Source organism: Mus caroli, chromosome 13 (assembly GCF_900094665.2).
Source record: "Mus caroli chromosome 13, CAROLI_EIJ_v1.1, whole genome shotgun sequence".
In the NCBI taxonomy this organism is placed as follows: Eukaryota; Metazoa; Chordata; class Mammalia; order Rodentia; family Muridae; genus Mus; species Mus caroli.
Genome location: NC_034582.1, coordinates 8,690,705 through 8,712,953, shown reverse-complemented (window position 1 = coordinate 8,712,953; position 22,249 = coordinate 8,690,705). Strand labels below are relative to the sequence as shown.

Here is a 22,249-nt window from a genome sequence, read left to right as displayed (position 1 = left end):
CCGGTTCAAGGTAGGGCTTTTGAGATGTGTCAAACAAACAAACAAACAAACAAGCACTCCAATTAATCGGAGCAAAGGGGCAAGGATCACCTTTCACATCTGGAAAACGGCTTTCATGATTTAGAATGGTTGAAGGTTTTTTTTTGTTGTTGTTGTTGTTTTTATTTTTCCCACAGAGTGAAAACTAAGCCCTAACCTGTATCAGGGTGTCCTTCCATACCAATGACAAATGTCCGTCTACTCACCTCCTAAGCATTTGCCCTCTTAAACCTTTTGCTTACATCATGTGAGGTGTGGCTGCATGGGTCCTGTGTTCCTGTGAGGTCTTTCTCTCCATGTCTCATAAGAAGGAACGTTGTATAGTTCTAATCCTGTGTGAGTGGGAATGCATCCTTCCAGAAGCGAGGTGTATGTCTTCCTTTTGCTTTGGTATCCTGAAAAACTGGCTGTGTTGTTTTCCATACAGGATGACCCCATCGGCAACATTAACCTGGCCATGGAAATAGCAGAGAAGCACTTGGATATCCCTAAGATGCTGGATGCTGAAGGTGAGGTGAAAAGCAAGCCTCCCAAGTTACAGGAAACCAAAACCAAACCAAAACAAGAAAACCTGTGGACTGTAAAAGCGATGGCAGTGGATGGGAACACTGTAAAACTATAGGCATGTTGCATCTGAGGTACTTAGGATTCTGACAAGGCTCTGCCCCTTAACAAATGAGGGTAAGAGTTTTGTGTCTATCTTGCTCATAATGATCTTGCTAAAGATGGGGCCGACAGAACCGTAGAAAGATTTGATAAAAAGCTCAGCCTTAGCTAAGAAGCAGAGTGCTTTCGTACATAGATTGAGATCTAGACAGCGGTGTGAGATTGTATGTGATTGTGTGTGTGTGCATACATTTACACACACATGTATGAATAGCCCGTGTGTAAGTATGTACATACATATATATTTACACACATCACATAGATAATACCATGGCCCTGGGGATTGAGTCCAGGGCCGTGCACGACTGTCCCAGCAGTCTGCCATTGACGTCTGTCCCACCACTCTACCATTGAACTCTATCTTTTGCTCTCTTTTACTTTCTATTTTTGAGTCAGGGTCTCGAGTCTCATTTGGTTAATCAGGCTGTCCTTGAACTCACTCCATAGGCTAGCAAGGGTTTGAACTTTTGATCTTACTGTCTCAGCCTCTCCAGGAATGGAAACTGCATGTCTGTATCATCCAGCTTTTTTGGTTTACTGTTTTCTAAAACAGCTTTCTGTGTTTTGTTTTTGGTAGCATCCTGGATTTTTTCTTCTCTATGTAGATGTAAGCTTAGCAAATAAATCACTTTGTGAAATTGCCACTTAAGAGAAAAGAAGTCTTTCCAGCTAAAAGCTGTAGAATTAAATTTAAAATATAGAAGAACATTGGGCCATCAGTGTACAAACCAAACTTCCACAATTTTGTTTGTAATTTATCTAAATGAAACTTAATGTTGACAGACCTGAGAGGACGTTTATATAGCTAGCTCACTGCCAATTCTCCTTCTGGGGACTTGCTTCAAATACTTTTGTGACCCTTAGGAGCGGTGAATTCAAGTGGTTGTATGTATCTGTGACCCACCATTTAAAATACGGGCTTTTGGAGAGTTTGTTTCATTTATCTGTGAGCGGTTACCTTCAGCCGATATTTACTGAACACTGCCTATGAGCAAGATCCTCCCTGCTGGGAACTCTGGGGATCCTGAGTTGTGTTTGTCTTTTACTTTGTTGCTGTTAGTATCATTATTCTCTAATGGGAATTCTAATTAGTCATCCATCAGTCAATTCTCTGGGAGCTAAACCAGAGACCTTTCTCCTCACAGCTCTAAGAATGGCCTCAGTGTGTTGGTCTGGCTAAAGACAGCTAGGAGACGGATCCTTCCCTGTTTTTTAAGGCATTCCTCACCCTGTGGCAGCATTGATCCAGTTCAACCTCTGTCTTCACGGGGCCGTTTGTCCTGCTGGGCTAAGAGATCTGCTTACTTCAGGGTGATCTCACCTTCGCCTATTCCCTTCTGGGAAGACCCTTCTGCATAATGTCCAGTCACAGCTTTAGGAAATGAGCACATCGGCTCTTCAGCCCACAGCAGCGATTTTTCAGTTAGCAATCTGGTCATTTACCAATCCAAACCCCGTGTAGTGCTGTCACTCAGACAGCAATGGAAACACTCTTTGTGCTTTCTCCCAAGCTCTTGAGCATAGAAACGCCCCGTTCCAGCTCTCCTCACCAAACTAAGCATGGATTCATGTAGTATCTCTGTGGACCTTCCCATGTGGCAATGAACTGCACAGAACTCTTGAATTAATATCCAGCGTGGATTAATAGATTCATATCTCTGTTCATTAGTGCCTGGCCCAAGTGGAAGGCCAGGGTCGGTTTCAAATGTGTTCATGGCTGTCTGCAGGATCACCACCATGGCTGCCCTGGCCATACTCGCATACTCTTTCCTCTGTTCATAGGTTTTGCCTTAGTCTCTGGGTCCTAGGCTGGGTATTCAGTTACCCTTCTCCTTGTCCTTCTGGCTGAAGGTATGCTTTAGCACTGTCATTTTCTCCTCCCTTTCCTCCCCTCCCTTCTCCTCCCCCTCCTTCCCTGTTCTCCCCTCCCCTCCCTGCCCCCCCTTCCTTCCAGTTCTCTGAGCAAGGTCTTTTCTATACTTTCCAAACTGATCTTGAATCTACTATATAATCCAGGCTGGCCCGGAACCAGGGGCAACCTCTGCCTCAACCTCCCAAGTGCTGGAGTCACAGGCACGTGACACTCTGCCTGATTATTCCCTTTCCTCCTCTTCCCTTTAAAGACCCAGAATGCTTATATACCATATTAGCCATGGCTGTAGAAGAGTCTTGTGCAGGAATCTCCTAACTGTTGAGCTTGTGATGGTCTTGGGTGCAGCACGCGCTGGGACATAACCACTGCATTACCATTACTGTAGGTGTTTTTGTGTCTGCTGTCCACTGTCATGGCAGCTTTCCCATAGAGTTCCCTCTCTCTGCTCATTTGCTGTCCTGACAGTCCCACAGAGCCTGCTGTCAGCTTAGTGATGACTCTTGGTAAATCCTTGCATCTCACCTGCTATTTTGGCCCTCTTACTGTGATAATTTGTATTGATTTCTGAATCCAGGTGTGGGCTATCCTGAGGCTAACTGACCTCCTTAGCCATGAACTTCCCTTGAAGTGGAAACTGGAAACATTCTTGCTTTCCTGCCTGTCTGCCATACCTTCAACAGGTAGTAGAAACTGTATCCACCTTGACCCTGTTTGGAGGTGAGCTCTGAGTTTAGGTCTGTGGGCTTATTGTAGACTTGTAGAGGGATCTTGTTGACCTCAGACCTCCAGATGATAAAAAACCTATACGCTAAGAGTCTAGGAGCCTCTTGTGCTTGTCTTGTAATTTAGGCTTCTCCTCACCAGCCGTCCCTTCTCTCTGCAAGCTTTCCTTTCCGTTCCTTTGGCGGTTCTCACAGGCACTCAGGATAGAGACTTTGCAAGTATGACTTTGATTTGAGCTAGACTTAGACAGCGGCCGTGTGGCGGGGCAGGCTCCCTTCAAGATCTCCCAGAGGAAGCGGTTATCAGAAGCCTGCTCGCTGTTGGAGCATCCAAGCCCTTAACCCTCACTTCTCCCCACAGATTTAGTGCACATGGGCAGACCCTCCCAGATGAAAGAGCTGCAGTAACTCACATGTCCTGTTACTATCTTTCTTTTTCTGGTGCAGAGGGAATGATCCACATCAACAACAGAAGTCTCACCCTTCACTTTCTGTGTTTAGGTTTAATTTCTATGATTCCTGCCTCCTTTCCTGTCCTACCTCCTCAATAGGGAGACTGGGTCTAAGGAGGCAGTTCTTGGTTGGTTTTTTGGTTTTTTAGTCTAGTTTTCTTTAAAACTTTCTGCTCACATGGTGTTCCTGTTGCTTTCTAAAGGTTCAGTAGACATAAACATGAATGACACAGTATCATTTTGGCCCCCTGTTCACTGACCCAAGCAAGTTCATGGACAGGTCAAAAAACAACAACAACAACAACAAACAACAACAAACAACAACAACAAACAACAACAACAAACAAACAAACCCCACTTACCAAAATAGATATCATAGGAGGAAAGAACGTGTGGTCACCAGGGTCCTTTTCTCTTCTGATTGGTCTTGCAGCAGCAAATACAGTGACAACCACGAGCACAGCCATATACGTGTGTGTGTGTGTGTGTATACATGTATATATATATACACATACACACACAACCCCTTTCTTGAGATGTTTTGATTCTCTTGGGGGGAAGGCAGCTATGTTTGAAGGTGTTGAGGGCAGCCCTTATCCCACACGGTGAGCTTCATCATTCCCCCTGGGTGGTTTCCAGAGCAGACAGATACCACGAATGTGAGGATGGGGCTGGGAAGTAGGAGGACATCCCCCCACACCCCTACCCCCCACCCCTCACTCCCCACCCCCATCCCCCACCACCACCCCACCCCTGTCTCTAGCATCTTTCCAAGGAACCTATCTTTCTCAGAGACAAAGTTGTGAGAGTCAGAAACAAGACTAACAAAAATGGGGTAATGATCTAGATGCATGCTATAGGAATCTCCATGTTAACATGTTATATACACTTTTAAAAGCCCATTGAAGAAGGCAGGGCACAGGCCCTCAGTTGGACCATTCAAATATCCTATTCCTAGGACTTGCAAGATGGCTGAGCATCTGGATAAAGGCTCAGTCTTACCAACAAGCCTGATGACCTGAGTTTGATCCCTTGGCTCCACCTGGTGGAAGGAGAGAATTGACTCTTAGCAATTATCCTTTAACTTCCATGTGTCTTCTGTAGAATACGTGAGCGCATATATGCGTGTGCTCAAACGCACATCCACATCCACACACTGAATAAATGGGTAAAAACGTAATCCTAAAATAGCTATTCTGGGATCGTGTCAGTGCTGTCCAGCTGCCCTGAGGTTCAGGGTCATGGGACCATGAAACAGGAAGCAAAGTGGTCGGTATAAGCCGATGAGTGCCTCCCTCGGTTCACCGTGGTTTCTCCTCTTCGCCTGTGTGTGTCCGTGTCCCGTGTTATTTTTCCCCCTCAGACATTGTCAACACTCCCAAACCCGATGAAAGAGCCATCATGACTTACGTTTCCTGCTTCTACCATGCTTTCGCGGGAGCGGAGCAGGTACTCCTCCCCTGTGCGCGCAGCCGACCGCGCTGCTCTTCCGTGTGCGCGTGTGCATCTCTGGGTGTGTGTCTGTGTGCTTCACATCTGACCTTGGAATATCAGTGTTTCATAACGACCTAACACAGCAAGTTCCCAACTGCTAGTCATCTTAAAAAATCCAATCAATCAAACATGCCAAAAATCCTTTAGACCATAACCAAAGTGTTTTTCTCTATTCCCTGCTCCGCCCCAAGATATTTCTTCCATTTTATTAGAAGACTGTTAGAAACATTTGTACATTCTGGGGAGCAGAGTGCCTTGAAGGGTGTGCTGCATGCATTGAGTGGCGAAGGGCAGGCGACTAGGAGACAGACATGCCTCCGCCATGTTTGTTGTTCTTGGTCGCCTGGAAACGACCTTTATTCAGTGGTTTGCTCCATTATAACAGACTAACTGTATGTTTAGTCGACGGAACAAAAGGGTTACGACCTCAGAAGCACTCACCTGCCTCAGAACAGTTTGAGGGAAATTATGAGAGAGCAGTCATCCACCTGCTGCAGATTCATCTGTCTCTGCTGCTTACCCCTGTACGCGGGGAACCCTTATGGACTCACCGACAGAATGTGCCCTGTTTTTGCCATCTTTGTAAAGGCCACCACTGAGAGATGATGGTAATCGGGATCATTGTGCTCAGGAGAATTAGGGCTTTAGAGGGCCGGACTTTGGGGAGAGTGTCCAGTGGCTTCTCTTGGCCAAGTTTTGGATTGTCCTGGGCTGCACAGCAGTGTCCAATCTGTAGCCAAATGTTGCAAAAATGTACATGTATTCACTTGGCCTTCCACTGAAACATGATATTGTCACCTACAAAATTCACACTCAAGAACTCTGTAATCAAGTCTCTCACACACATGCACACACACACACACACACATTTAAGTTGGATTGGTGGGATGGCTTAGACAATAAAAGCACTTGCTGCTAAGCCTGACATCCTGAGTTCAACCCCCAGGATCCACATGGTAGAAAAAGAGAAGACACTACAAATTGTCCTGATGTCCACATATGTGTCTTTATACACATAATCTACACTTGTGCCCAGTCATTGTGCACACACACACACATGAAATAAAATGTAAAAACAACAAATAAAACCAGGCATGGGAGTATACTCCTTTAATCTCATATCTTGGGAGACAGAGGCAAGCAGATTTCTGTAAATTTGAGGCCAGCCTGGTCTACATACTGAGTTCCAGGCCAGCCAGGACTACATAGTGAGTGAGACTCTGTTTGAAAACAAAGAAACGCCTCCCTCCAAAAATCCCAAAGAATTCAATACTTTACTACTTGGTGTTGGGATATATTCATTGCTACCCTGGTCACATGTGGCACCTGGGTCATGAGTTGGACACCTCTGCTTTAGAACAGGCACAGAGCTCTTCTTGGTCCATCCTAGAAACGCATTAAGAGGCACATGACTCAAGTTCCCTTCAAGATAATGACCAAGGATTATTTATTGGTTCATTGTATTTATTACTCTTGTAGATTAAACAATGAAACAACAACTTAAGGCACGCTCATCTCCAACATCCCATCTAGAAAGTTCTTCCATGGATTCAAGGTCAATAACATGGATACACTCAGGACCCAACCTCTTCAGCTTTGATTTCTGAAGGCCAGGGTCATTCCAACCCATAGCCGTAGGGTCTATTCAGGGGCATTTAGCTGGACAGTCAGGGACCTGAGACCTTGGTTTCCTCGACCTACATATTTCTGTTACTAACTTGCTTGATGTTTTATAAAGCTTGTACTTTAGACTAATGATATCTCCCCATTATTCCCTACAGTATATTCAGCCTGCCGTGTAAGTCTGTGTGAAAAAAAAAAAAAAAAAAAAAAAAAAAAAAAAAAAAAAAAAAAAAGGTGTGAACTGATTCATCCCCTCTATCTACCCCACCCTGACCCAGACTGCACCATCTTCAGCACGCCCTCTCCTCCATCCTGCCCTGCCCCCACATCTGGCTTTACGTGTGTCTGCGAGCATACCCTCGTCGCCCAGCCATCCTGTTTACCTATTGTGTTTTGCAGGCCGAGACAGCAGCTAACAGAATATGTAAGGTTCTTGCTGTGAATCAAGAGAATGAGAGGCTGATGGAAGAATATGAGAGGCTAGCGAGTGAGGTAAAAGAAATGGGGGCAGCTCCGTCCATCCGCCTGCAGCCAGGGGTGAAGCAGAGGCTGCAAACGGACTGTCCATGTTTATTTTTTGCACTTTTCATCTCAGAGAGAGTGAGAGCAGAAAACACATCTGGTCTCAGGCTGCTTATCCTAAAGCAACATGCCGGGTACCTGGTGCCAGTGTCCCTGCTCCCCGCCCCCCCCCGCCCCCCACCGTGGCCTTGGCAAAGACCCCAAAGCTACATGTGTTGATGTGGTAGGAAGGGAATCTAGTCTTAGCTCTGTCCCTGCAAGGTCAGAATCTGTAACTTGTAGCCTGTGGGCTACTGCCATCTTGTAGGGCACTGTTTGTGTCAAGGGCCCTGTTCAGCACTGTGACCTCATGTGAAAAGAATTTGCAAAGCCTTTGGGAGGAGGAGGTGTGGTGTGCATGTGTGTGTGTGCACACACAGGCCCTGAGAGGGATCTGGGATGACAGCTCACCCTTTGAGCCTTAGGGATGAATTTTTGTAGCTCTTTATCCAGACTCTTGATTTGAGCAATGCATTTACAGTTCTTTTATTATTTTTATTTATTTATTTATTTTTGTCATTAGCATAGAGGTTACCAAGATATCCTTGTTACTAACCCTGTGTTATTTTTGTAACACAGCCCAGGCTGAGGGACCCATGAGCTGTGTCTTCTAAGATAGAACTCAAGTACAGATCCATAGTCAAGACCAGATAACTTAAACTAAATCTTAAAAATAATTTAAATGGTTAAAAAAGAATAAATGCAAGACTAGATAGTTTTTATGTTAATTTGATTCAACCAGTAATTGCTATGTGCTGTGAAAATCAATGATCAGCACAAGTGAGAGATAAACCATCCCAAATACTTACTTGATGGGAACTCAATCAAGTAAACTAAATAAACTAAATGTATACTTTCATGCTGCTGCTGTGGGAAGCTTAGCTGTTTGATTCCCTACCACGAACAAAAAACCCACCTCATTTGTTGGCATCGAGGAGTCATAGACTTTAGGAGAGAAGGCTATTCAGCACAGAAAGAATGTCAGGAATTTTCTTACTTCTTATACATTTAGTTTCTCCCTCACGGCTGTGATAAAACAATCTTACAAAAGCATTGTGGGGGAGCCATGGCTTATTCTAACTCACAGTTCCAAGGGGATGCGTCCATTATGGGGAAGGAGGCATGGCAACAGAATCCTGATGCAAGTTGGTCACTTTGTATCCACAGTCAAGAAGCAGAGAGAGAACAGGAAGCAGGGCCAGGCTATAAGAACTTCCCAAAACAGCGCTACCTGCTGGGGAGCCTGTGTTCATACACACGAGCCTCTGAGGGACACTCCTGTTCAATGCTGACTTGAGGTGTCATCACTGAAACTCCCGTTTCATTCCAGCTTTCATTCCAGCTTCCCACGGCATCAGTAGACATAAGAGTAAATAGAAGGGGAGCTGGAGAGATGGCAGAGAGGTGGCTCAGCAGTTATGAGTCTGGCTGCTTTCCCACAGGACCTGGGTTTGAGTCCCAGCACCCACATGGTAGTTAACAACTGTCTGTACCCCTGGTTCCAGAAGGACCTGACAGCCTCTTCTGGCCTCTGAAGGCACTTCATGCATATGGTACACAGATATACATTCAGGCAAAATGCCCATATATATCAAATAAGAAGTAAAATTTCAAAACAAACTAAAAACTAGAAGAATAAACTAAGTGTCTAGGTCTCTGAGACCTGGATACTGACTCAGGAGAAGGGCACTCATTAGATTTTGGGGAATTCACTAGGATTTCACTCCCTGCCTGTGGAGTTTCACAAAAACTAGACGATGAAGCCTACCTGGCCCAGAATCTGCCCTAGGCTTGCAGTACAATTCTCTAGCGAGTAAACTCATTAGATCTGAGCTTTGTTTTTTTCAACGAAACATTTGACATTCGACCCAGTTCCTTGCTGAGTGCATCAACTCCATTCTTCTTGGTTTTTTTTTTTTTTTTTTTTTTCTTTTAATTTTGTTTTCCCTCTTAGAATTTGGAGGCTCCATCCAGCATTTGTCTGCTAATGTCTGGTTGCTGCGTTTCTTGTAAATGTCATATTTTTGTCAAACACGACTCCGTGTGCTGACCTGAAGTTCGAGTTAAACCTGTGTGTGGTCTCATCAGGGTGGTCACTGTGGCCCTGGGTGGACGCTGTCATTCATTGCACCATGCATAGAGCTGCAGTCCCCACTTTAAGTCAGTACAGTCGTAACCATGCTCAGTTATCTGGGAGCCTTGGGGGAACTGGTCCCAGTTATCGGGCCCCTTTGTTCTTGAACTGGAAACAGTTAGCTAGTATCTTCAGTGCCACTCTCGTGTTTGAAAATAGCTGTTGGAGTGGATTCGGCGCACAATCCCCTGGCTGGAGAACAGGACGCCTGAGAAGACCATGCAGGCCATGCAGAAGAAGCTGGAGGACTTCCGGGATTACCGTCGTAAGCACAAGCCCCCCAAGGTGCAGGAGAAGTGCCAGCTGGAGATCAACTTCAACACGCTGCAGACCAAGCTTCGGATCAGCAACCGGCCCGCCTTCATGCCCTCCGAGGGCAAGATGGTGTCGGTGAGTAGCTGCCGTCCCCATTGTCCCCATTTTCCTTGGTCTGCTGAGGAGGCCTTGGCTTCCTGAGTGTGGATCGTTATTGAATGTAATCACAAATGGCCCCATAACCGCTCCATTGTTGTGGGTTGAGAGACTGGGGGCTGAACCCCAGGGCTTTCACATATCAGATAAGCTTACCACCACTCAGCTACCTCCCCACTCTCTTCTACTTTTTTTTTTTTTTTTTGAGAAGTGGTCTTACTAAGTTTCCAGGCTGACCTTGAATTCATTAAGTTGCCCAGGCTGGACTCAAATGTGCATTCCTTACCTCAGCCTCCTGAGCTCTGAGCTTCTGGGATTATCAGCGTGTGCCCCCATACCTGGCTTCGTTACTGATCCTCCACTCCCTTCCATTACTCAGTTCTTGGTGTGGTGTGGTGTGAGATGGTGCCCCGCAGGCTTTCAGTGAAGTCTCTACAAGAGGCCACTTTTTCCCTTTGCAGACTTGTGATCTTGACCTTGTTGAGATTTCTTTATAGTTTACAATGTTAATTCTTCTTTGTGTACTCACCTTCCTGCTGTTATCAGCTGCCCTTCCTACCTTGTCAAACTTGGTCCACATCTGAAGATGTCTGCGAGGCTAATGAGAACAGTTGTGCTAATTAAAAGGCCACTGCGGTGACCGGGACATTTGGAAAGCAAACTGGTGGGGTGGTTAGTTGTACAGAAGAAGCAAAGGGAAGTGAAACCAAGTGACAACCACGCCAAAGGATTAGTGGAATCTAGAGGCCCACATGTCACACCTGTGCTCTTGAATGTCTTTCATCCCTCAGGACATTGCTGGTGCCTGGCAGAGGTTGGAGCAGGCTGAGAAGGGCTATGAGGAGTGGCTATTGAATGAGATTCGAAGACTGGAGCGCTTGGAGCACTTGGCTGAGAAGTTCAGACAGAAGGCCTCCACGCACGAGACATGGGCTTATGGTAAGGGCAAGAGAATCCAGTTCAGATTTTACAGCATCTGGGTTGTGTGCCAGTGGGATGGCTCAGTGGATAAAGATGCTTGCTGCCGAGCCTGACACCTTGAGTTGGAACCAGCTCCTGCAAATTGCCCTTTATCTTCCATATATATGAAACATGACATGCATATGCACCTCAACATATGCACACATGCACACACACACACCATACATATAAATAAATGTGAAAAAAAAACTTATCTGAGTTGTGCTAGGATTGATGGTGTATATTCCTGTAATTCCAGCACCTACTAGGCTGAGTCAGAATCATCAAGATTTCCAGCTGAGCCTAGACTACATACTGAGTTCAAAGCTAGACAGGACTATAAAATAAGGTCTTGATCCAGAATAACAGCCAGGTGTTGCTGCAGGGGACCAGAGTTGTGTTTCTAACACCCAAATCAGGTGGCTCATAACCCTTGCAAGTCCAGCTTAAGGGGATCTGCTGCCCTTTTCTGGCATCCACAGGCACCTGCACTTACATGCACACACCCCACCACACACACACACACACACATACATACCTGTACATGTTTAATCTTAAAAACAAACAACAGCCGGGCAGTGGTGGCGCACGCCTTTAATCCCAGCACTCGGGAGGCAGAGGCAGGCGGATTTCTGAGTTTGAGGCCAGCCTGGTCTACAAAGGAGTTCCAGGACAGCCAGGGCTACACAGAGAAACCCTGTCTCAAAAAACTCAAAACCAAACCAAACTAAACAACCAAGAATGGATGTACTGTAACTTTCCCATCTGACACATCCTAGCTTCAATGTTGTCACCCTTTTTTGTTGTTGTTTTTGAGACAGGGTTTCTCTGTAAAGCTCTGGCTGTCCTGGAACTCCTTTGTAGACCAGGCTGGCCTCAAACTCAGAAATCCGCCTGCCTCTGCCTCCCGAGTGATGGGATTAAAGGCGTGCACCACCACGCCCAGTGTGTTGTGACCCTTTGACATATGGACATTTGCTTTCCATTTCCAGCTTTACAGAATTAAAACCACTAACCCAGGAGTAAATGTGGATCTGGATAACAGTCACAGTAGTATCTAGATTTAAAATACTTTTAGAGAGGACTGGAAATGTGGCTTAGTTGGTGGGTTGCAGGCTTAACATGCACCCACAAACCCCTGGTTTCTGTCCTCAGCACTGCATGCGTTGGGTATGGTACTACATACCTATAATCTCAGCACCAGAGCTGTAGAGGCAAAAGGATCAGAAGTTCCAGGTCATCCTTAGCTAAGTACTAAGTTCAAGGCCAGTCGCATGAGAGACTCTTTGTCCAAACAAATAGTAAAAACAACAACAACAACAACAAAACTTACGGAAGAATTAGCAGGGGTTCCAAGAGAGAGATGTCTAATGTTTAGAATCAGAACAAGCAGAACATAGGCCACATGTCACCCCAGAGTATAGCTCTCAAACACAAGGTGGAGTGACAGAGTCCTGCTATGTCACCGATAACTCTACTTGAATTCACAGTGCTCTTGTCTCAGCCTCCAGGATGCTGGGATTACAGGTGTGTACCACCATGCCCAGCTAACATAAGAGTTTTGTTCAGCCATTCCATGTGGCTCATGGGTGGAAATGACTTCCAACAGACCTGGGTGTCATGATGGAAAGATAGACACTTGTGACTCAGAATGATGCAGAATATACTGTGTAAAATGCATGTGTCATCTCCCACCATCTTTCTTTCCGGGCACCTCCTCTGTGAGCATTGAGAGGGGTTGGGTGTTGCTGATAGGCTGGTTCTTCCTTGAAATCCCAGTGTTCTCTGAGCACATTCGGGTGTTGGGTAGTTGCTGTTCGACTTTGAGATTTCATGTTTATTTGATTGATGGATTTAGGCAATGCTTGCCTTTGTACATCCTAAGAAAGCCCTCTACCACTGAGCCCCAGTCTTCTGTTTTCCTTTTCAGTTTGAGACAAAGTCTCACAGGGCTGCCCGGGCTGCCCTTGAACTGTAGTCCTGCTCTTTCAGCCTAACAGTGCTGGCTGTCCCCTTTGCAGGCAAAGAACAGATCTTGCTGCAGAAGGACTACGAGTCTGCATCCCTGACGGAAGTTCGAGCCCTACTTCGGAAGCATGAGGCCTTTGAGAGTGACCTGGCTGCACACCAGGACCGCGTGGAGCAGATCGCTGCCATTGCGCAGGAGCTCAAGTGTGTGCTGGTCCCTGGGCTGAAGACCGTGTTGGGGTGGCTATGGGTGCTGTGCAGGGTCTCCAGAGAGCAGGCACTCTTCCCTGCTGAGCTCAAAGGGTCAGGCTGGAGCCCCTAGGGATGATGATTTTGGTGTCTAGAACTGTCAAAGAAGGTTCATCCTTGCTGTATGCCAGAGTGGTCAGCTTCTCTCCCATTCTTCCCACCTGACCCCACACAAACCATTCTGCTTCCAAGAAAATGAGATACCAGTATGGGGGCCAAGGCCTCAGGCTGTAGCAGGAGGCAAGACCCATGGTTCCTGCAGAGAGAAAGGCCAAAAAGAAGTCACTACCTCAGGCTTGAAAGGAGCAGGCCGCTTCACTTTTTTTATGAGTTTTGTTCTGTGGGAACAGATGTCGTGGTGCTGAGGCTAATCCTCATTTAGATGTCTTCTGTCTCTCCTTTATGCCTATGATTCCCGGGATGTGTGGTGTGTGTGGAGGGCAGAAGAGAATTTCAGATCTCCTGAACTGGGGCTCCTGAGGGGTGTGAGACTCTTGAGTTTGGGAAACGAGCCCAGATCCTCTGCAGGAGTGACCAGAGCTCTTCACTGCTGAGCCTTCTTTCTGGCTCTACATCTGCAAAAGTTGTATTGCCTATCCCTTAATAAAAAGCAAGGTAATTAAAATGTACTTCAGTCCCTTAGCCCCCCGATTCCTCACTTTTGAGGAAACTTGAGCCCCTTAATTAACAGGTAGGGCTTCATAACACACCATTTCTCAGGCTGACCCATATAAACCCTTCATCTTTCTCGGCCTCGTGGTCTGATGCCTCTTGAATGTTGGCTCTTTGCTAATTAACAGCCACTCACCGATAAGATGAGGGTTTGAAAAGGACAGTGATGGTTCCCATGAGTAACTTGGTCTTAAGTGTGGCCCATATGCTTTAAGCAGTTCTACATTATTACGACTGTTGTTCCAGGCATCTTTGGTGCTCTCTGCTCCACCCTGCTGAGTTGTAATGATATAACTCTGCATGAGGTTCAGGTCGTGCTCCTCTGACGGTTACTAACATTCTTTTCCTTCCTGCTCATCCTAAAAATAAGTCGGAGTTTCTAAACGGTTCTCAGAAGTACATAAAAATAGTCAAACAAGCCCTAACCCCACAAGTACAGGTGTGCATGGAACTGTTGCATAAGAATCAGGGGAAATGCTGGGCGTGGTGGTGCACGCCTTTAATCCCAGCACTTGGGAGGCAGAGGCAGGCAGATTTCTGAGCTCAAGGCCAGTCTGGTCTACAGAGTTCCAAGACAGCCAGGGCTATACAGAGAAACCCTGGTTCGAAAACAAAAACAAAAAACAAAACAACCAACGAAACCAAACAAAACAAAAGATTCAGGGGAAATGGAAAATGGGGGAACCCTAGAAACACTCTCACAGGGTGGCCCTGGTCTTTCTGTTGTGGTCTTAGCATAATGTTCTTGCTTTATTCAGTCACTTTGGAAACAGGGTTTCTCTGTGTAGTCCTGGCTGTCCTAGAACTCTGTGTAGACCAGACTGGCTTCAAACTCACAGACATCCTCCTGCCTTTATGTCCTGAGTGCTGAGATACTTTTTAAAATAATAATTTAAAAAAATCATAGTCTGGGAATGGAAGGACATCTTATGTATACCGTGTGTGTATGTGTGTGTGTGTGTGTGTGTGTGTGTGTGTGTGTGTGAGAGAGAGAGAGAGAGAGAGAGAGAGAGAGAGAGAGAGAGAGAGAGATTGGGGGGGGAGCTCTTGGAAGCTGTTCTTGCCTCCCTCCCTACCCACGTGGGGTCCCATTCCTGCTCCTGCATGTGTGAGCTGCAGGCTTCTAGGTTTACCTCCTGCCTCGACCTCCCATCGTGCTAAGAGTTCTGGGACTGCAGGTGTCTGCCATTTGGCTTTTGTGTGGGTTTTGGGGGGCCCAGCTTGGGCTGTCAGACTTGTCAGGCTTACATAGCTAGCGTGCCATCTCCCCAACTCCTTAGTTACTTTTTCATTCATGTTGCCAGAATGCCTGACAGAAACAGCTTGAGGGGAGAAGTTGATTTTTGTTCACCATTTCATAAGGATTTCAGTTGGTCAGGACCGAGAAGACCAGGAGTCAAGGAGAGCTTGGGAGTTCCTATCGCTGTGATGAACACAACCTGGGAAGGGAACAGTTCATTTCAGTGTATGCGTCCCGGTCATGTGTCCTGAAATAACAGGCCATCATGAAGGGCAGTCAGGGCAGAAACTCAAGCAGGGGAGAAATCTGGAGACAGGAACTGAGGCCGAGGCCACAGAGGAGTGCTGCCCACTGTTCTCCTCCTGGCTTGCTCAGTTTGTTTCCTTCCCTTTAAATTTCTTTCTTCTTATTAGCATGAGCTTTTCTTTTATGCGTGAGTGTTTGGTTCGTGTATATGTGTGTATGTGTACTGCTTACATACTTGATAACCATGACAAGTGGAAGAGGGCACTGGATCCCCTGGAAATAGGAGTCAGGAATGGTTGTAAACCACCATGTGGGCGCTGGGATTTGAACCTAGGTCCTTTGTAAGAGTAACAAGTGCTCTTAATGACTAAGCTATCTCTTCAGCCTCTGAGTGGTTGGTGTTTTGTTTTGTTTTGTTTTGTTTTGTTTTGTTTTGTTTTGTTTTGTTTTTAATGTGTCCCAGAATCACTACCTACAATGGGCTGGGCCCATCCACATCAGTTGTTAATCAAGGAAGTACAGCTGGGCAATGGACATATACACTTTTCTCCCAGCACTTTAGAGGCAGAGGCAGGTGGATCTCTGCGTTTGAGGCTAGCTCAATCTATAGAGTAAGTTCCAGGACAGCCATCCATGACTATACACACACACACACACACACACACACACACACACACGCACACACACACTACCCTGTCTCAGAAAAACAACAACAAAACAAATAAGAAAGCAAGCAAGCAAATGAAAGCGTCCTCCAGGCTTGCCCACAGCCCAGTCTTCTGGAGCCATTCATTGACTGAGGTTGCTCTCTCCTCTTAGATGACTCTAGGTTGTGTCAAGTTGACATGATACCAGGCAGAGCCTTAGTTAGGGTTTCATCGCTGTGAAGAGACACACTCGTATAAAGGTAAACATTTAATTGGGGCTGCCTTACAGTTTCAAAGGTTCAATCCATTATCATCATGGCAGGAAGTAAGGCAGAGTGCAAGCAGACATGGTGCTGAAGGAGCTGAGAGTTCTACATCTTGATTGTCAGGTAGCAGAAGGGGACTGTCTCCCACAGGCAGCCCAGAGGAGGCTCTGCTTCACACTAGGCAGAAGTTGAACACTAGGAGACCTCAAAGCCCACCTACACAGTGACACACTTCCTCCAACAAGGCCACTCCCCCTAATAGTGCTACTTCCCATGGGCCAAGTATATTTGAACCACCATAGCCAACATAGCCAGAGTAGAACCAGAGTTGAGTCTGACCCTCTAAAGTCCACAGTGCTGCACTTTCTTCAAATCCATGCAACTAGACAGGGACCAAGCATTGAAAACATGAGCCGTGAGGGACCTATCAGACGGAAACATCCAGAAATTTCTGGGCAGGACTTACATGTTACAGATCTACTGCCTTGCCACTTTTTATCAGCATAGCGTAGTTGCCCAGGGGGCAGTTGCTGGGTTTGTTTTTGGTTTATACACAAAGTCGACATAAGATCTAAGCCAACTTTGGTTACATGAAAAGTGTGTGTTTGTAGATAGCCGGTGGCTGCTCTTAAGGACTGGACGAGCTCTAACGAGGTGACAGGGAGCTTCTGTCCCTCTCAGAATGTTCTGGAAGGACACTCAGCTAACACTCAGATGTATTTGCTCTGCTCAGCGAAAGAAACAGGAGAGTCAGTAAACACAGGCGAGTGTATGAAAAAAGAAAAAGCAGAGGGTCTCTGAGCAAGAGCGTAACGGTTCCGATGCTCATGCTGACAGCCTGAGGTCAATCCCCAGGACCCACACAGCACAAGGAGAGGACTGACAGACTGACACTTGTAAGTTGTCCTCTGACCTCTGTGCACTTACTTTATAAATAAATAAACAAATAAATAAATAACTGGAGCCTCAAGGAAGTGGTTTTCAGAGGAGCAGGGCACTTCTGGAAAGTTCTCTTATCTCAGGCTGTTTTCAGAGAAGCCTGGTGCACATGTCTTCTGATCTCCACAGTTCCTGCTCTCCTCTAAACCTGGCAAGGTGGTTACTTTTTAAGCAGGACTCAGACATTTATCCCCGCGATGAAGTTAAGTTTTACTCAAGCTTTTTGTTTTGTGTTGTTCTTTCTTTCTACCACACTGGTGGCATCCAACAGTCCAAAGAGTCGTTGTCCCTAAATGGAAGAGCTCCAGCCTGCCCAGTTTTAGAAGCCTTTCTGTGCTGGGTGATGTCACAGCCTTCTCCTAGATGGGTCACTCAGAAGGCAGCAAGCTGCATGCCCTTCTAGAGGCGCCAAGGACACAGAACCCTGCAAGTGGACACCTCCTTCCCTGTGACTCATTTTAATGTTCCAGCCACCTGGGTCAGATAGTTGGCTCCCCTTGTTGTTTCCATTTAAAAGTCATGCTCTCAGGAGGCTTCAGAGGACACAGGAAGAGAAAGCGAGCCAGAGGCATTAAGAAGACAGTGCCGTTTTGAAAACTGTTGACTAACAGGATTTGTATTAATTCTTATAATTTGTTCCAAGTGAAACTATTTTCACTGGGGACAATTCAGGAAACCCTGAAATGCCCTACCAGTTTTCAGTGGCCTTTGTATTTTATGTATGTGTATGTGTGTGTGTGTGGGGGGGGTAGGGGTCATGGATCCCTGAAGTGATGTGGAGGCCAGAGGTTAGAGGCCAGTCTCAAGTGTCTTCAGCAGGTCACTCTCTGCATTTTAAAAAAATATATAGAATTTCCTAATGGGCAAGAGCTTGAATGATTCAGCTCTGCTGGCTGCCTACTGGGCCCCAGGGATCCCCTTGTCTGGGTCAAGGAGTAATTAAGTTAGCCCATCTGTGGAGGTCAGAAGACAATATTAATATCAGGGATTAGATTCACCTGTCAAACTTGGTGGCAGGTGGCAGGTTATCTTAGTGGTTGGTCTCACTAGCCTCCCTCTGGGTTTTCTACTGGGTCTTTAAAAAAAAAAAAAAAAAAAAGGAATGGGGATGGGGACCGGATAATGGGAGATGGCTGCCACTTGAGGACATAAGTTCGATCCCCCAGAACCCATGTTTAAAACCCCGGCACAGATGCTGGGGAGCTGACCCAGTGGCTAAGAGTGCTTCGTGACCTACCTTGCTGAGGACACAGGTTTTCAGTTTTCAGAATCCATATTAGGCAGCTTACAACTGTCTATAACCCCTGCTCCAGGGATCCGTCGTCCTCTTCTGACCTCTTCGGGTGTGCACGCGCACACGCACACACTAAAGTACATATTAATGAGCATGATGGTATGTTCTTTTCATTTCAGCTCCGGGGAGACAGATACAGGTAGATGCTTAGCGCTCGATAGGGAGACAGCTTAGCTGAATAATGCAAAGCCCTGGCCACTAGAAGACTCTATCTCAAAAAAAAAAAAAAAGTTAGGAGTTTAATGGAGTTTAATGACTGACAGAAATACCCAGGGTTTACCTCTGGTCTCCAAGTGCATGTGCACATATATGAGTGTACATTTGTTCACACACACACACACACACACACATCTCTTCCCTGTTTATTTCCAGCTTGTGTCCATTTCCCTCACACCATCTGGGAGGATTCATCTTTATTTCTTGCTTTACACAGTGAACTGGACTATCACGATGCTGTGAACGTCAATGATCGGTGCCAGAAAATTTGTGACCAGTGGGATAGATTGGGGACGCTCACCCAGAAGAGGAGGGAGGCCTTGGAGGTGAGAGCCTTGAGCTCTTCTTGCCTTGAAAACTCCTACTAGAGGCTCCATAGTTGAATCAGTGGTGTTAATTGTGTTTCTCCGTGACTCATGTGGAAACAACCAAACATTATCCAGTAAACAGGGGAATGTTAAAAGTGGGAATCACGGGACCAAGTGTAGCTTTGCACTGTAACAAGTTAGCAGCAAAACATACTTTTCAGTTTTAAAATGTTTGGGGGATCCTGGTCTGAGCCCTGTTTGTTAAGTAGCAATCATGGTAAATTTCCCAAAGTCCTTTTGAAAAATTATAAAGACTCATGTATGATCTTTAATTTATGTACATGAGCGTTTTGCCTGCACGTATGCCTGTGTGCCACTCCTGTGCCTGGCACATCTGCAGAACAAAAGAAGGCATCTTATCTTCTGGGTTGAAGTTACAGATAATTGTGAGCCATCAATTGTGCTTGGAATCGAGCTCAGGTCCCCTGGGAAGAACAGTCTGAATTCTTAACCTCTGACCATCTCTCTAGGCCCGTTAAAGTTCTTCTGTGCCAATAGCTGACTTAGGGTATCAGGCCCAATTTGGGATGTGTACCTGGGAAATGGCAACAGATATGGTAGGAAAAAAATGCTACGAAGTGAATCAGCGAGAGCATCTTGGTTGATAAAGTGTTTGCCTCATACACACAGGACCTAGGTTCACATCCTAGCACCCCATAAAAACATGCTGTGGTCATCAGTGACTAATCAAAACTCAGGAGATAGAGGTAGAAGGATCAGAAGTTCAAGGTTATCCTTAGCTGTATAGAAAGTTCAAGGCAGGGTTGGTGAGATAGATGGCTCAGTGGTTAAGAGCACTGACTGCTCTTCTGGAGGTCATGAGTTCAAATTCCAGGAACCACATGGTTGCTCACAACCATCCGTAATGAGAAAGAAATTTAAAAAAAAAAAAAAAAGACCTATGGCCTGGGGGCTGGGGCTGGGGCCAGAGCAGGAAGGAAAAGGGAAGAGGGGAGGGGAGAGAAGAAAGTTCAAGGCAAAGCTGGGCAAAATGGCATGCTTTTTTAATCCTAGCATGTGGGAGGCAGAGGCAGGCAGATCTAGGTTGAGACAGCCTGGTCTACATAGTGAGTTTTAGGATAGCCAAGGCTATATGGGACCTTGGAAGGAAGGAAGAAAAAAGGAAGACAGTTTAAAGAAACCTGGGACTCATGGGACTTTGTCTCAATAAATAAAAATAATTGCTTTAGCTGAAGAAATATATCTGTGTCGATTTTCAAGGGAAGCGCTTCAGATACTTTAAATGTGAGGTTGCTTTAGATGGTATTAGATTTTTCTTTAATTCAAAAGGCTCCCAGAGAATACACTCAGTGGTAGGGCACTCACCTGGCGTAACTGAAGCCATGGTTTCCATCCCCAGCACCAAAACTCAGCAAACACAGAAGGTCTCTCAGAGACCAGTGGGGTCACCATCATTCCAGCAGCTAGACCAAATAACAAGATAAATAATACTTTATGGTTCTGGATACAGACTTCCCGTGTTTACACATCTCAGGATATTTTTTATGATAAATATTTTTTTATTTTAATTAGGTATTTTCTTCATTTACATTTCAAATGCTATCCCAAAAGTCCTCCAGACCCTCCCCCACATCTCAGGATTTTTAAAAAGCATATTTCATCTGAGATGGCACTTGCTTCTGTTCAACCCTCAGAGAACTGAGAAGTTGCTGGAAACAATCGACCAACTGCACCTGGAGTTTGCCAAGAGAGCTGCGCCCTTCAATAACTGGATGGAGGGAGCCATGGAGGACCTGCAGGACATGTTCATTGTCCACAGCATCGAGGAGATCCAGGTGAGGGGCTCTCCCTCGTCCTCCTCCCGTTAGTGAGTATTTGCTGGGTGACATGATGTCCTGGGGTCAAGTGTACCCTGATCTGAAGTATTTACTCTGCCTCACCCTCTCTGTCCCATGTCCACTGATTTCCTTCCTTTCCTCAAACCGCCCTCTTCCATCTTCATGTCACATATAGGTGTGCACGTGTATACCTTCCTATGCGTTTAAGACCTAAGGTTCTGGGCTCGTAAGATGGCTCCTAGTAAAGGCACTCTCCCCCCCCACCCCCATCCTGCTGACCTGAGTTCAGTCACCAGAATCCATGAGGTGGAAGGACAGAACTGACTCCCACAAGTTGTCCTCTGACCGGCACACAACATTCTATGTCATGCATGAATGCACACACAGACACACAAAATGCACCTTTAAAAGAGGAAAATGAGGTTCTAGATTGAGGGAGACCCTTGGTGTTGACCTCTGGTTCCCATGAACACGAACATGCCTATAAGCACATATGAACACACCCATACAAAAGCACCTCCGAAACAGCACCCTGCTCCCCGCCAACTGAAAGTGCCGTACTTGTATATCCCTTCAGAACATTCAAATAAATCTATAAGCAAGACTTGTTGGCTTTAGTGTTAGGGAGGGAAATTACTGTCAAGTGCCCCTGGACCCTGTTTATTCATAATCCAGCTATGGTGAATTTGAGCTACAACAGATTATAAAGAAAATATACATTTGTTAGTTTTTAAAAAGACTTTATTATTTATTACATGTAAGTACACTGTAGCTGTCTTCATGCACTCCAGAAGAGGGCGCCAGATCTCGTTACAGATGGTTGTGAGCCACCATGTGGTTGCTGGGATTTGAACTCAGGATCTTCGGAAGAGCAGTCAGTGCTCTTAACTGCTGAGCCATCTCTCCAGCTTCCCCACTTCCCGCCCCTTTTTTAAAGACATATTTGTTATTTTTTTTCCAGTAAATCTGATATGTCATGAGGCCTGGGTTTCGTAAAGTGTTGCCTTGTGGATACAAAGTCATAAATTCAAACCCAAGAATCTACATTAGAACAAACAAACAAACAAACAAACAACTGGGCTTGAATGCATGTGCTTGTGATCCCAGACTGGAACTAGCTGGTGAGCCAGACTAGCCTAATGAGAGAGCGGCCAGGCCAATGAAAGCCCCTGTCTAGAAAATCAAGATGGACCTCTGGCCTCTAGACACATGTACATACGCGTGAACACACACACAAAGTTTACACTAAAAGTGTGGTGGTACATGTCTGTAATCCCAAAAGCTGGGATTGGAGGAGAATCAAGAATTCAGGGTTCCCAGCACTCGGGAGGCAGAGGCAGGCGGATTTCTGAGTTCGAGGCCAGCCTGGTCTACAGAGTGAGTTCCAGGACAGCCAGAGCTACACAGAGA

General features: G+C 46.0%; 1 protein-coding gene across 1 annotated transcript in view; it reads left to right on the top strand.

Annotated features, from left to right (window-relative positions):
• The window catches only part of Actn2 (actinin alpha 2), a 70,929-nt gene that overhangs the window by 38,853 nt on the left and 9,827 nt on the right, over positions 1–22,249 (top strand). The window contains exons 7-14 of the mRNA XM_021180915.2: positions 467–548; positions 5,116–5,201; positions 7,269–7,361; positions 9,724–9,954; positions 10,767–10,914; positions 12,957–13,107; positions 18,890–18,998; positions 20,696–20,836. Coding sequence (XP_021036574.1) covers positions 467–548; positions 5,116–5,201; positions 7,269–7,361; positions 9,724–9,954; positions 10,767–10,914; positions 12,957–13,107; positions 18,890–18,998; positions 20,696–20,836 — 1,041 coding nt within the window. The remainder of the gene's footprint in view (positions 1–466; positions 549–5,115; positions 5,202–7,268; positions 7,362–9,723; positions 9,955–10,766; positions 10,915–12,956; positions 13,108–18,889; positions 18,999–20,695; positions 20,837–22,249) is intronic.